The sequence below is a fragment of the Diadema setosum genome, chromosome 5 (genome assembly GCF_964275005.1).
Source record: "Diadema setosum chromosome 5, eeDiaSeto1, whole genome shotgun sequence".
Taxonomy (NCBI): domain Eukaryota; kingdom Metazoa; phylum Echinodermata; class Echinoidea; order Diadematoida; family Diadematidae; genus Diadema; species Diadema setosum.
In genome coordinates, this window is record NC_092689.1 from 29,653,962 (window position 1) to 29,670,047 (window position 16,086).

The window sequence follows — 16,086 nt, forward strand, 5'->3', positions numbered from 1 at the left end:
AAGACAATGTTATCATAAAATATCGTATTTAAAGGAAGAAATAATTATGCAATTTGTTAAAAACAGAACGTTTTTATTAAAAAAACTTTCTGATCAAATTCAGACCCATTGAAAGTAGTTCTTCTTTATCTGAAGCATGTTAAGGAGAGATGTCTGCCTGATCTCTTATTCTCTTGTACACGTCAACACTTACTTAATGCAAGCAACATGTGGGACAAGCGCTAAGTCTTTATTAAAAAGAAATCAGACCTCAAAATCAGAAAAAAAAAACCCAGCATGTGATGACGTTTGGGCAGCAGCGCTTGGGCAGGAACAGCTATGTAAAATCAAAGTTTGAGTTCATCATGTGGGGGAAAAAAAAACAAGCTGGAATATAGATTCATCGAACATAGCATGCATGTGGGTAACTTTAAATCGTATTAAAAAAAATGTCTTTTAGCAGAACATGTTACAAGAACATCAGGATTCCAAGTTTCAGACATTAAAATATTACAAACTATTATGTTCAATTTACCGGGGTATGTACATAAAGCAGAATACCAATAGCTCATCAACACAAACGTATGTGTGTGTGTGTGTTTTAATTGAATAAAAAAAACACAAATGTGATACTTTACGTTTTATGGAAGAACTTCACATGTGTTGGTGTTGCTTACACGCAGTGAGAATTATGTCAGCCATATTATTCTGTCCATTGCTGAACGAGGTGACAGTCATGGTGTAATTGGCACCCGGCACAGGTAATCCCTCACAAGCTGCCATGTATTGAGCTCCAGTTGTAACATTAATGGATGAAGGGCTGGCTGTGCCGTTACTGCACTCAGTGGCGAAGGATGAGACCAGTCCAGCAGGGTTGACCCATTTTGCACTCACCGAATCAGTGGTAGATATGTCCTCAACCAGCACCACAGCATTGGGTACTGTGGGAGAGGATTATATCAAATACATTGTGATCACATCCACTCTACTTTACGAGAGGGCATCACACTTGTAAGGCAGCATAATACAAAGATGACAATCCTGTAAGGTACTTACTTTGTCATGCTTTTAAAACATTATGATTCTAGACATAGCTTTGATTGTGTTTTAAGTCCTGTTTGGACTTGGACCATGATCAAAATCAAAGTTAATGAATCAATATTTTGTAACTTCAAAATGAATAATCTCATGCATATACATGTTCAAAAACAATTGAACCACCGATCAAAGCTCCTATCAATAACAATCTGTTAAGATTGTCATTTTGTATGTCACATTGCCTTGGATGTACATTGCTTGCAGCACTCAATGTATGCAAACAATTTAGTCAAGGATCATGCAAATTATACCTGTCATTAAGGTCACATATCCCCTTTCTCACTAGTTTAACACACAATACCATTGTGCGCATAGGCGTACCCTGGATTTTTTAGAGGGGGGTGTTCAGTGGCGTACCGTGGGTCAAGACATTGGGGGGGGGGCACCTCATGGAAGCAACATCAGAATTGCATAACTGTACAATTAAATGCGAGCGAGCGGAGCGAGCGAGCTTGAAAATTTTGACGTTTTACAGTCCCCAAACTGCCGTTTTTAGCTATATTTTTTCGCTTTAGAAATTAAGGGGAGGGGCGCACCGGGCGCAACTGCTGGCAATTACTGACAGCAACATCAGGAGCATTGCATAACGATTAAATGCGAGCGAGCGAAGCGAGCGAGCGTGAAAATTTTGACATTTTACAGTCCCCAAACTGCCGTTTTTAGCTTTATTTTTTCGCTTTGGAAATCAAGGGGAGGGGGTGCACCGGGCGCAACTGCTGGCAATTACTGATAGCAACATCAGGAGAATTGCATAACGATTAAATGCGAGCGAGCGAAGCGAGCGAGCGTGAAAATTTTGACATTTTACAGTCCCCAAACTGCCGTTTTTAGCTATATTTTTTCGCTTTGGAAATTCGGGGGGGGGGGGGGGGGCTCATCGGGCGCAACTGCTACTGGCAATTACTGGCAGTAACATCAGGAAAATGGCATTATAATGGTTAAAATATGCGAGCGAAGCGAGCGAGCTTGAAAATTTTGACATTTTACCGTCCAAAAACTGTCGTTTTTTTTTCGCATTGGAGGGAGGGGGCGCCCGGTGTGCCCCCTGGATCCGCCACTGGTAGTCAAGGGTGTCGGTTTATGTTCATGATTGGGGAGGTATGACCAGCGAGGGGGTGTCGAAGTGACCAAGCGGGAGAAGGACGTCCAAAATCTGCACTTTATCCTAGAGCATCCCCTAATTTGTTTGTGTTTGTGAGTGTGTGTGTGTTTCAAATAGATGGAAAAGTTAGGAAACAGCCAAGGCCAAGTCTTATTATTGGCAATGCAAGGCATTTTAATATAGACTAGTATGTAAAGCAACACTGCAAAATCAATGATCAAGCTTTGGTAGCAAATGTGTACAACCTATCAAACATCACATTGTGCAACATTGCAGCGACTCTTTTTGCCATTCCGATATTCTGAGTACACTGCGCACATCCTGCTTGTATTTAAAATGCCAACCAGGAATCACGCTGAATCACAATCTTTTGTCGTCTCCGGGCTTTTTGAACAATGTTATACCTCTTTAATTATATGGTTAAAAGAAATCTTAGAAAAATATCTTTTTTTCTTGATCATCCTTTCATGTCGATTTCAAAAGCAGTTTACTAACCCTTGAATTACCATTTTCGTAGGTTTTTTTTCTTTTTTTCTTTTTTTTTCTTTTTTTCCCTTTTTTTCTTTTTTTTTCTTTGTTTTTTCTTTTTTTAACCAGCGGATTCGGGGGGGGGGGGGCACGTGCCCCCCATGCCCCCCGTAGTTACGCCACTGTCAGTGGCGTATCTAGGGAAAACGGCGCCCGGGGCAAGCGCGAAAATTGCGCCCCTAATTTCTGAAAAAGTGTTCAACCCCAACCCCATCCCGGTAGGGACTTTAAAGAAGTCCTCATGATATGCTTTTTGAAGCACTTAAGAGGGGTCTTTTGAGGGTGATTTAAATGTAATAGGCAACCCTAAATTTTGATATATTTTGGCGAGCGAGCGCAGCGAGCGAGCCGAAAAGTTTTATATTTCAGCTTTATACATAACATGGAATTCTTGTCATTTTTGGTTATTAAATCTTCGAATTACAATTCTAATCAATAGTGACGGCCTTATAGATAACGATTTATACCAACAGTGTCCAACCCCATCCCGGTAGGGACTTAAAAAAAGTCCACATGATATGCTTTTTCAAGCACTTAGAAGGGGTCTTTTGAGGGTGATTTAAATGTAATAGATATTGAAGAATTTTGGCGAGCGAGTGCAGCGAGCGAGCCGAAAATTTTTGTATTTCAGCTTACAAAACATGGAATTCTTGTCATTTTTGGTTATTAAATCTTCGAATGACAATTCTAATCAAGATATAGTGACGGTCTTATAGATAACGATTTATACCAACAGTGTTCAATCAACCCCAATCCCATCCCGGTAGGGACTTTAAAAAAAGTCCACTTGATATGCTTTTTCGAGCACTTAAAAGGGTTTTTTTTGAGGGTGATATAAAATCTGATAAATTTTGGCGAGCGAGCGCAGCGAGCGAGCCGACAATTTTTGTATTTCACCTTACAAAACATGGAATTCTTGTCATTTTTTGGTTATTAAATCTTACAATTCTAATCAAGATATAGTGACGGCTTCATAGATAACGATTTATGCCAACAAACTAAGGACTTGGAAAAATACTCTAAATTACTACGAGAGAGTGAGCCGAAATTTTTATATTTCCACGTCATCATTACGTTTTGTTCTTCTTATTTTTTTTTTTTTTTTTGGATAAGTCTTGGCGAGCGGGCGCAGCGAGCGAGCCGAAAATTTTTATATTTCAGCGTTACAAAACATGGAATTCATGTTTTGTTTTATCTTGTTTGATTTGGTTTTCTTCCTCCCCCCCCCCCCCCATTCTCCTGCCTCCCGTCCGGGCGAGGTTTTTTTTTTTTTTTCTTTTTCTTATTCTTCTTATTCTTCTTCTTCTTCTTCTTCTTTTTATTCTTTTTCTTCGTCGGTTTTTTTTTCTTCTTCTTTTTTTTTCTCGTTTTTTTTTCACGTGCCCCTCTTGCCCCCCCCCCCAGATACGCCACTGTTGGTAGTTGATACTACTAACTTAGCATGCAATGTGCCTATAATAGGCTGCAGCGCAGCATGCATTGTACACACATAATATTATGCATCATACACAATTTACGGTATACCGCGTACGGTATAATACCGGTAAACGGTGAACATTATGCGCAATGTATCTTCGCGATTCGGCCAGAAAGCAAAGCAGGGATCGGGAATGTCTACTGTTTGCGCGTCAGCTTCGCGCGCGGTGCAGTAACGTAGTATTAACACGTACTGTACACGAGTTCTTTAGTGCGTATAGTATTATGTAACTCCATAATGTATCATCATCCACACAAACATTAAGATAAAACAAGGAAGAGAGAGAGAAAATGAACGCAAAAGAAAGGAAAGGCGGAATTCAAAACGGAAATAAAAGCGGTAAAGACAGCTTTTGTTTCATTTGTCAACATCTAAACATTGCTGAAGAGGGGTGTTGAATAGCTCAAACACCTCCCTTTTGCCCAAGGGAGGTGTTTGAACACCTCAAACACCCCCATTTTGGCAAAGGGGGGTGTTTGAACACCCAAAACACCCCCCCCCCCCTCGGTACGCCCTTGATTGTGCGTACATAATGTGCAAAAGCAAACAATAGCTACTTCAGATGTCCCTGCATAGCATGGTTCAAAATTAGGCTAATCAAATGTTTTGCTCCTGCTCAAAAAGGTAAAATTCAGAAAAGCCTTGCAAGACACAAACAGAGTAGCAGCCGTAATCTAGCTCTTGAAGATAAAACATAGTTCTCAGAAGCGTTCCGAATTTGGAAATTGCTTGCACTATAACGACATGGTCTAACAAGAAACTTTTTTTTCTGGCTGACGCGACTTGCCAGGATAATGAGTTGTTTTGGAGTATTTCGAGATCAAAAGTGTAAAATAATTTCGATCGTAGTACAATATGTACCAGACTTTTAATCCTGAGGCGCCCTCCCAGTTCAGTAGTGGCTGGGTAGAACATAACTACAATAATTATAGTATGTGATGATTGAATCGTGCACTTGCAGTGGTATGATATATGCAGCTAAAAGTATGCGATTCACTCTCGCGCGAATGAAGTAGTATTGTTATGGCCCAAAAGCATCAGGTACCAATCTGGAATACTTCCGGTGTACTTTTAGGGGAATATTCCGCATTTTTTTATCATTACGCAATACCCAATTGAATTGTGCTATCACGGCGTTATTTTACACATTTCTTGTGCATATGTCTCCATTGTAACCTAAAATTCAACAGTTTCTGCAGGCGTATGAGAACTCTTATGCCTATAATGCGTGCCAAGAAGAAATAGGCGGAGGAAGCATTGTGATCATGGCTGGAAACACATGTGAAAAACGATGTGCCCTATACCAGATGAAAAAAAAAAAAAACCCACAGCAAAACAAAAAACAAAACAAAACCAGTAGAGGAAAAAGAACCAGAACCAACCAAACAAAAAACTTACAGGTAAAGAGATCCTACACCCAAATGTCTGCAGATTTCTAATATGTATCATATACCAGTGTTTTAGTATATTAGCTGGTATTCAAAGTAAATGTGATCTACATTCAAATTGATTTGTATCTCATTGTGGTTTAAAAAAAAAACCAAATCATGGAATGAAACTCCATGTTTGTTGGTGAACTTACAACAACATACATATCAAATATTGAAGCAGACATTCACCCCCAAACTTTTGGCAGAAAACCTAGGGCGTGACGTTTTGTTTGTTTTTCTGCTCGTCAGTCGATTTTGAGAGAGAAGTGGCAGCCACAAATCTGAATACCAGTTTCGCTATACACAATTACAAGTGGCAGCAAAATCCCCCCATATCAAAAAAAAAAAAAAAAAAAAAAAAAAAAAAAAAGGATCGACGTTCCTGTCCACATAAAGTCGGCCCACTCACTTTTAAAAACGTAGCACCGGCTCTGTAAGATACCAACATATTTGTATAAATTGGAATTCCATATCTGGTCAAGATGTGCAGATACACCGCTAAGTATTTTTTTTAAATAAAACTTCTTTATTTTGATGGATTTTCTCTTGAATTGATAGGTATGTGTTATTTAGTGATACACATACAAGCTCTAAGTGTGATGGTAGCTTCATGGTTCTGATCACCACTGATGCTGGTGACAGTCATGTTGTATTCAGCTCCAGCTTGGTAGAGTCCAGTGCAGGATGCATTCACAGGATGGTCACTGTCTGCATCTATAGTAGCTGGGGATGCAGTGCCATTACTACAGCTGATATTGTAAGTATCTACCACTCCAGCAGGTTTATCCCAGCTTGCACTTACATAATTGGTGGTAGAATCACCTTCTCTGAGAACCACTTGGTTTGGTACTATTGAAACAAAAGGAGAAAATAGAAAAATAAATCATGGCTGGACAAAGGACCGTATACACGCCGTATGTAGCATTGCAGCTGTTATGCGTCTTTCTTCAATGTTTGAATAAACCGATTTTTTTTTTTTGGTCCTAAAACACAAATGCATGCATATTTCTTGCACATTGTAATATCAATTCAATTATTCACTGGAAACAAGAATATTCATACTGTTCTATTATATCATCATGGTAAAAATAACGATAAAATAATGGATCACAATTGAATGACTGTGTGGAAACTTTCACTAAAATAGCATTTATATCCAATACCGAAGAAGACTGTCCCCCCCCCCAAAAAAAAAAAAAAAAAAATTAAAAATGTGCAAATTTACCTACTTCTCTAATGAAGATTTACAAACTGACACTTTGTTACCAACTGCTACACTTCAATAAAATTTGCTTCAATTAGATAAGTTTGTGTGATTCAAATATACACTCACAAGCTCTCAGCATGAAGCTAGCTTCATTGGTCTGATCACCACTAATGCTGGTGACAGTCATGATGTATTCAGCTCCAGCCTGGTAGAGTCCAGTGCAGGATGCACTCACAGGATGGTTATTGTCTGCATCTATAGTAGCTGGGGATGCAACACCATTACTACAGCTGATGTTGTACTGATTTACCACTCCAGCAGGTTTATCCCAGCTTGCAGTTACTGTTTCATTGGTAGGTATTCCGGGTATGAGAACTACTTGGCTTGGTACTATCAAAACAAAAAGAGAAAACTTAAGCAAGCTCATAACAAAATACATTTAGTAGACTTGCTAAAAGGGGGTAAACGCTGCATTTTTTAGTACTATTACTTGGCACAGATGCTCCCTAGGGCAAATGAAAAATTTTCATCTAAAGAGACAATCTGTATCTATGCAAATAAGCCTTAATTTGCATAATTTATTCAGAAATACATATAAAGATTATCTAAAAATATAAGTGCATCCAGCAGAAGTACCTAATTTGGTAGAAGTATTCTATAAAGTAAGTGGAAACATTCCTGCAAAAATTGAATTCACACCTATGTAAATAAACATAAAATTTGCATAATTATGCAAGTTATTGTGCAAAAAGCTGCATTTTTGAAAGAATTTCTAATCTATTAATCACTTGATCTTGCAGTACAAAGTTTGAACCTGGGATGGATGTTTCTTGGGTCAAAACCAAATGATTCATCTAAAGAGACAAACTGTCTCTATGCAAACGACCTGTTATTTGCACAATATGCATATCAAAATCTACACATAGATAATAAGAACAAACAAAAAGCAATTATGTGACAATGTCTTAAATCGCTTTGAACTTAATATCCAGAAAGCTAATAGAATAAGACAATATTCTCACGAAAACACTTTTCAATTGCTTAAGCTGTTTCCATATTATTTAATCAACTTAGGTATTTAATGCATGAATTATGTTAATAAGTATACAAGACGTGAAATTTCGAAACATATTGATTTTTGAAATAATTTTTACTTTCAATTTTCCCTCAATGCATAAATGCTTTGCAGGGTGGGAAAAATAGCAATCGATAGTGACACCCTTTAAATATGATTATGCAAATATAACAGTAGGACCTGCATAGGAACAGATGCAAATCGGAACAATATTGCTTACAAAAGGATTGTTTTTTCCCTTGCAAACAGTACACAACTGAGGTCATGGTTAGAAATCATTACAAAAAGCACTACAATAGTGAAAGTGTGAATTCTGATTTTCATTGTGTTTTGTAGGCACCCAAGCGAATAAGGGGTGTTGCGACACAGATTGTCGCCCCTACACGGATTGTCGCCTCCTGCTCGGGGCGACAATCCGTGACGGGCGCTGGCGGCACGGATTGTCGCCCCCTACACGGATTGTCGCCTGGCGACAATCCGTGACGCTTGTGCAGTTCCCAGTTTTTGACCTCGAAGGCGACAATCCGTGTTGGCAAAAAAATTGTTGCGACATGGATTGTCGCCCCGTCACAGATTGTCGCCCCGGGCTCGGGGTGGTTCCTCCGGTGTTAAGCTTTGGTGGAATGGGTATGACTGGTAAGTTATGCTTATGTGTGTGTGTGTGTGTGTGTGTGTGTGTGGGTGTGTGTGCGTGTGTGTGTGTGTATGTGTGTATTGTGAGCTGCATGATATGTGATGTGTATGATTTGTTGTGTGTGTGTGTGTCTGTGTGTGTGTGTGTAAATGTGTGTATGTGTGTGTGTTTGGAGTATAATAATACAATATGTAGAAACTGTGCATGTGTGGTGGTCATAGTGGTAGTGGTTTGTTTGTCTGTGTGTATACGTGTGCCTGTATGCTTACGTGTGTATGTGGAATATAGCGGCGCTACTGTGGCAATACAAACGCCTTCAGAGTGTATGAGCACGTGTTTAAAAAATTCACACCAGCGTTGATCTAAAAATAGTATGGGTGTGTGAACCAATATCAGCGGTGAGGCAGGCTAGGCGAGAGAGAGACCGAGAGAAAATACATACGAGGGAGGTACCCTCCCCAAATGTTATTTGTCTTTGTTCATTTTTCACTGCAGTCATTTTCTTCCATCAGTCTTATAAACTAGAATGTCCATACCACTATTCTTTGTCCCAGAATAGGTTTGGCATGCTTTATGCATGAGCGAATAATTTGTCAATCGTTAGTTGATTTTAGCACAAACGAACTGCCATTGCACACCGCTAATACATACGTAATACAAACAAACACCAACAAACACTCAAACAAATCCTCATTATGCAAATAAACCAACTCAACACTTTTTTCCTTGATATTCATTGATTTCATCCAAATCATTCATAAATCGACTCATTCTGGGTGTAACATGAAAAAAAAAAGTTACAAATGACAATTCGAAACAGAAACAAATCCATTTGTCAATTTATACCACAAATAATCTCACTTCAACATAGATAACTCGATTATAGACCAACCCTACTAACAATTTCTTCACGAGAAAGTTTTGACATGTAGGGCCCTACCAAACCTATATTCCTTGAATACATTGGTTTGGATCATGTAACACCTTCTTACTTACAAGGGCATATACATTAAAAAAACACACAAATACATTACACGAATCTAGAATGAAATCAGTCATAAAAAACCCGATCACCCCCTCCCCTGCCCATCCGAAACAAATCTAGGGCCTACATCTATCCTAAATATTAAATCCTACCAACATCTGTCATACCATTTATAACTATCCTTCTTCAAATCCAATCCCCAACCCACCAACCCCTGATTAAACAAAACCTAAATCATCCCACACCCACATTCACCAACCCAAATACATACATACACACACACACACACACACACACACACACGAAGGTTCCGTTATTCCGAAGTTTCGTTTTTTCCGAGGCTTCATTTTAATATCCGAAACACAAAATTCCCTATACCTAGAGGTTCCTTGATCCAAAAATGAAATTCGGAATAACGAACCTTCGGAATAATGAGCCTTCGGACGAATGAGCCTTCGGACGAATGAGCCTTCAGAGTAACAAACATACCGACGCACGCCCGAACCGATACCACATTCCTTCCTGATGAAACGATTTCCCAATATTGATAAATAAGACATAATGGACCGTATGCAGAAAAGCAGCATCTGCCCGCACGCAAGCCCCACTCCGAATTCATAATTATACAAATCTGCCAAACAAACTCATCAAATTCAAAGCTGCTGATAAAATCAATATCAACGTTTATGCCAGCAACAGCTTACTAGGTATCCCTCCCCACGTGCAGCTAAAAAACACATACGCAAAAAACTGACATAATAAACACATTCTTCCATCACACACACACACACACACACACACACACAAACGGACACTAAATTATCATGTGCACGCGCACATACACACTTCCTTGAAACCTCACCATGACTTTTTACATGGCATGTTTGCATGGATGTAGCCATGAAATGTGTTAGTATTTCAATGATTATGTCCAGAACGATATTACCCAGCAAAATGTGCTTCGAGGGCGGGCGACAATCCGTGCCGCCAGCCCCCTACACGGATTGTCGCCAGGCGACAATCCGTGTAGGGGGCGACAATCCGTGCCGCCAACGCCCGTCACAGATTGTCGCCCCGAGCAGGAGGCGACAATCCGTGTAGGGGCGACAATCCGTGTCGCAACAAGGGGCTTTTTATATCAAACTGATTATTAACTTGTGTAAATTATGTGGATTATGTGGATTATGTGGATGAAGGGTATCTGCACACATTAAGAACTTACAAGCTTGAGTTAGAAACAACGGTTTCTGAAAAGGAAACCCGTTCCCTCAGTATACTATGAGCTGTTATGGCATGGAAACTACGCTAGGAAATTTATACACAATAACATTTTGATAAGGCAGTAATTTATGCAAAATTTGTCATATGAACAATATAGGAGATGTTATACTTTAAGTCAAATAATCTTAGCCTCTGACTTAAAATCAGTCAATTCCAACAATAAATCAAAGCAGAAATAATATGTTCATAGCCATAAAAGAGTATATTAGATTACCTTTGCAATTACTAGGATGTGATTTGTCAACAGATCGTCACATGCTACTGTTTACGAAGATCGCAAATATCATATTCTCCCTGGTTGTGATTGTTTTCCCTTGGGATAATGTAACTCCCTGGCGGTCCAAAGAATGTTATACTCCACCATATACCAGCTAATACCTGTATAGATGATTATGACCTACATGATCTTGAAGCTTTTTCAAAAAAAAAAAAGATTATGTTAACTGGTTTTGTGTAAAGATGTCAGAGGTTAAAGTAAAAAAATACACAGGTAAAAATGTAAAAGGTAATGATGTCAGAGGTTATACATGTGTACATCAAAATTAACTTTCATGCGACCAATACATTAAATGCAATAACGGTGATGACTTTACCATGTCACTGAATTCCATGTCCTTTCCTGCTTATCAAGAGGAAACAAAAATACTTGAGAGGGGAGGGCTTATCATTTTTTCGATAATCAACAAGGGTATCACTGTCAGGTAGAACTGCACAAATATGTACTAAGTTTCATGATTCAATACCTTGATTCACATTCAAGATAATGGAAGAAAAAGTGAAATATAGCACTTTCATCAGAGCTTTGACCTTTTGGCAGGAAATTTCCCAGAGAATCTCCATTAGGTAATACATGTATACATTAAGTTTCAAGAAAAATCCTACAAAAATTGCAAAAATATGAGGGAAATAGTGAAATTTAGAGGGCCCAATTGACCTTGATCTTTGACCCATGACCTTCGATAAATGACCCCTAAATTCCCTAGAAAATCCCTGCTAGTACCAAGTTCTATGAAGATACCTTGGACCATTTGCGAGATACAGAGACAAAAGTGAAATTTTAACATTTTCACTTGACCTTTGACCTTTGACCTGTTGACCTGAAACTCTCTGACGAATCTTATTTTGATATCTATATATAAAATACATGCATGCAGTCACTAAGTTTCAAGAAAATACCTTCAGGCATTGCATAGATATGGCGGAAATAATGAAATTTTAGCATTGACCTTGAACTTTTTGACCTTTGACCTCTTGCCGATTTTACCTAAAAACTGCTTGATTAATTGCAGCATCATACGTCATCCTTGGACAAAGTTTGGTGAAATTTGCTTAATCCAGTTTTGAGTTATCGCGTGAACTGAAACAAGTCGACCTTGACCATTGACTTCTGGTACATTCGGGTATTAGTATGCACAATATGCTAATTAGGTGGTATTTGCATACAGAAATAGTGTTTTGATATTACAAACGAGAAATGATGTTTTGATATTACAAACCATTTCCTTTTGAATAAAGGATATGCATACTAAGATATATTTTTATCATAAAATGCAGTTCTTATACTGTAAGAAAAACTTTAAAAATAATGTTTTTACTTTACTTTCTTTAGTAATTATGTAAATTAGCTGGTAATGATGGGTCAATAATTCAAATTCTTTTCTCATTTTTTTTTTCATAGAGTGTTTCTAAAGGGTTATATCTATCTGGGAAGAGATTTAAGGGGGGTTTCATCGTTTACAAATCAATTTGTATAACTTGCATAATTACGCAAATTATATGTTTATTTACAAAGGTATGAAATAATTTTTTGCACGAATTGTTTCCACATACTCTCTGGAATCCAAATTGGGTATTTCTGCTGGATGCACATATATTTTGTAACAATTTTTATATGTATTTTTGCATAAATTATGCAAATTCAGGCTTATTTGCATAGATACAGATTGTCTTTTTAGATGGAAAAATTCCACTTGTACCGAGGAACATGTGTGCCAAATAGGACATTTGTACTTTAAAATGCAGCGATCACCCCTTATTTCGACTTTAGCAAGCCTACTTAAATGTGCTTTACGTAAACAGAGGCTATAATGATAAACATAGAAATATAGTTCTTATAATCACGTGTGCAACGTATGTATACTACGAATACGCTAAGCGTGCAGTGGTTGTACACAACCATGGAAAACGCATATCACATCATTCTGTACCATTCGGGGTGTGTGTGTGTGTGGGGGGGGGGGGGGATAGAACTACGGTGACTGGTTTGCCCCCGCTACAGCGTATTATTCTCCCAATAGGTCGACATGACATCTTGCCACTCTGTGACAATGTTTTCACATGATGTGCAGATAATCACTATACCCCATATTTTATGACATCACTTTGAGCAATTTTCAAAGTATGGTTAAAATAGTTAAACTTTAACATTTTCTCTTGACTTTTAATAACATGACCTAAATCTTTCCTTACAGAATCATTACGCAATTATGCATGAATATTAAGTTCAAGTTTAGCATTTTCACTCATCTCTAAGGCACAAAACTATTGTAATTTCACCAGTAAGTATTGTAACTTTTGCATTTTAACCTGATATTTGACGCTTCACCTTTGACCTCATGACCCTAAACTTCCCAACAGAATCATTGCTTGGCAATACATATACATTTTAAAATATCATAACGATACCATATGCCATTTCCGAGATAGGGGGAAAAACATGAAATTCTAGTATTTTCACCAGACCTTTCACCCCATGACCTAAAACCTTCTCTAGAAAAATTTTACCTGGTATTACACACATGCACAAAGTTTCATGAAAATACCTTCAGGTATTGTAGAGATATGGGGGCATACTGGATTTTTGGAAATTGACGTTGACCTATGACCCTTGACCTTGAGTACGTGTGCCCAAAAATTGATAGGTGCAGCTTCATCCACTTATGCATGCATGTGCCAAGTTTTATCTGAATACCTCAATCGGTGCGTTCACAGAATCGATCACGGACGAAAAGACGGACTATTGAAAGCATGATGCCTCTGGAGTGATCAAACCATTCCTGGTGATCAAACCATTCCTGAATTTGTGATGTGAAAATCTATCCACATCAGCAAAAGTCATAATGGAGCGATATTTCACAAAACAGGATTGGATTGGATGTCAGAATATGTAGACAACTCATAAAGGAAGTAGAGAAATTTAAGGATCTATAGAACTGCAGCATACGATGACTACATATTCCTGACAATCGCTAAGGAATAAATCTGCGATATGACTTCACTTCTTCGAGCAAATTGTCTGGGACTCGCGACTGCTAACTAATTAACAATGAAATATCATTCATTACAACCCAGATACAATGACATGCTTGCATGTATTCATAGAATGAGAAATTCCTGCCAGATATATTTGAGTGCAAGCTGCACATAGCGGCCTTTGCCCAAGTAGATGCACTATGAAGGAAAAATGCTTCGCATTACTTGATGAATAATGATTTTTACATCAAGCAAACATAATACAAACACGCACATCCACACATTCCGGTCGTTTCATGAATGTTTTAGGTATGTATCTGGTACTTAACACTGCTTCAATCTGCTATACTCTATATTTGTTTCCATCTTTAGATCTCCCTTCTGTTTCTCATATCTGTGTGTAATCTAATGGTATGTGCCTTTACTTCATGGGTTGATTAGTAATGACTTTAAAACCACGAACTCACTGTCTGTAAGTGTTCTGGACGACTCCACTCGGCCTTCACTCCTCTCATCTTGACTGACTGTCACCACGGTAACAGTATAGTTCGTCCCTGAAGTCAAGCCCGACACGGTCCCACCAGGGTTTGTCAGATTCCCGTTGAACGTGGCCTGTCCCTCGATAGGATCCACCGTGATGTCATAGCCACTAGACTCCCCATCTGCCTTAGTCCACTTCAGGTCCAACCGTCTCTGGTCTGGTGTGATCACGAGGTTTGTGGCCGTGGCGGGAACTACGGAGAACAAAGAAATGACATCATATGGTTTACCTGCATGCCCACTTTAATGGAGAAGATTAGCATTCATCACCAACAGACACATTATGCCGAACATCTAGTAGGTATAATACTGGGCTTGCACCATATTGACTTCTCTCTGATAGCAGTGATGAGATGAGGAACAGATGGGGACACATTGGAATGGATAATCCCCAACACAATAATCACTCTAGCACCCTTCATGTCAGAGCCATAAAAAGACATAGGTAGACAATCCAATTTTGAAAATTATAGTCACAAGAGTTACAGGTCCATGGCTTACCAACAAAAAGAGCAAACCATCAAGTATGTAGAAGATGATCAAGGACAATCATCTTTTAATCCTATTCATTTTCTCTTACTCACTTGTCCTTTGCTGCACAGTTTTTCCTTCGCTTGTTTGAATGCTTGGGCCACTGGCACTGTCTCCACTTATTGTGACCACTGTGAAAATATACTGACGACCCTGCGTCAGACCTGTTACTTGAGCAGAGTACATCATCTGATTGCTGTGTGCTACTGTGATTGGATCAGTGCCGTCCGGTTCGTAGATCAGGTTGAATTCATCATAGACACAATCACAATTCTTCAAGGTCCATTCCACATTGACAGCAGTGGTACTGTAGTCTCTGATGGTGCCACTTTCAACACTCTCCGGGACTGCAAAAAATCAATGTGAACATCTATCCATCAAACTAGTGACTTTTCCAGACACTATCACTAAGAAAAATGGAATTGGCCAGCTGAGTCTAGAGCAATTACCCCCTGGGCAATCATCCCAGACCCTTCCCCTGACCCTAACCCTAATCCTAATCCTGAACCTAATCCTAACCCTAACCCCAATCCTAACCCAAACTCTAACCCTAAACCTAACCCTAATTTTTACTCTAACCTCATCACTAACCAGTATTTACCCGGGGGTAATTGTCCTCGGGGCGTATATTTGCCTGGATACGGGCCAGCTAATTATTGTTTTTTGCATATCAAACTATCAACATATACATGCATATATAGGTACATTCAGAAAAGGGGCAAAGTTTTAGGTGTGAAACCACTTCTTGTTGGGACCCCTGAGGAACCTGAGTCTACCTGCCCCACGCAAATCTAAGGACTAAAGTGAAACACGTTGGTTTATATGCTTAAAAATGAATATTTAAGTATTTCAAATTACTATAAAAAGACATTGACATTTATACTGGATGTCATACGGTGATCAGAAAACGGTTGATTTCTGAACATATTTTCCTTTTCACCTTTCCTCCAGTATCAACTTACTAGTA

At 38.8% G+C, this 16,086-nt stretch overlaps 1 protein-coding gene across 1 annotated transcript in view; it reads right to left on the reverse strand.

Moving 5' to 3' along the window:
- The window catches only part of LOC140228829 (tenascin-X-like), a 112,444-nt gene that overhangs the window by 60,891 nt on the left and 35,467 nt on the right, over nucleotides 1-16,086 (reverse strand). The window contains exons 11-15 of the mRNA XM_072309101.1: nucleotides 15,173-15,466; nucleotides 14,516-14,782; nucleotides 6,948-7,211; nucleotides 6,200-6,463; nucleotides 753-920 (exon numbers count right to left, since the gene is read on the reverse strand). Coding sequence (XP_072165202.1) covers nucleotides 753-920; nucleotides 6,200-6,463; nucleotides 6,948-7,211; nucleotides 14,516-14,782; nucleotides 15,173-15,466 — 1,257 coding nt within the window. The remainder of the gene's footprint in view (nucleotides 1-752; nucleotides 921-6,199; nucleotides 6,464-6,947; nucleotides 7,212-14,515; nucleotides 14,783-15,172; nucleotides 15,467-16,086) is intronic.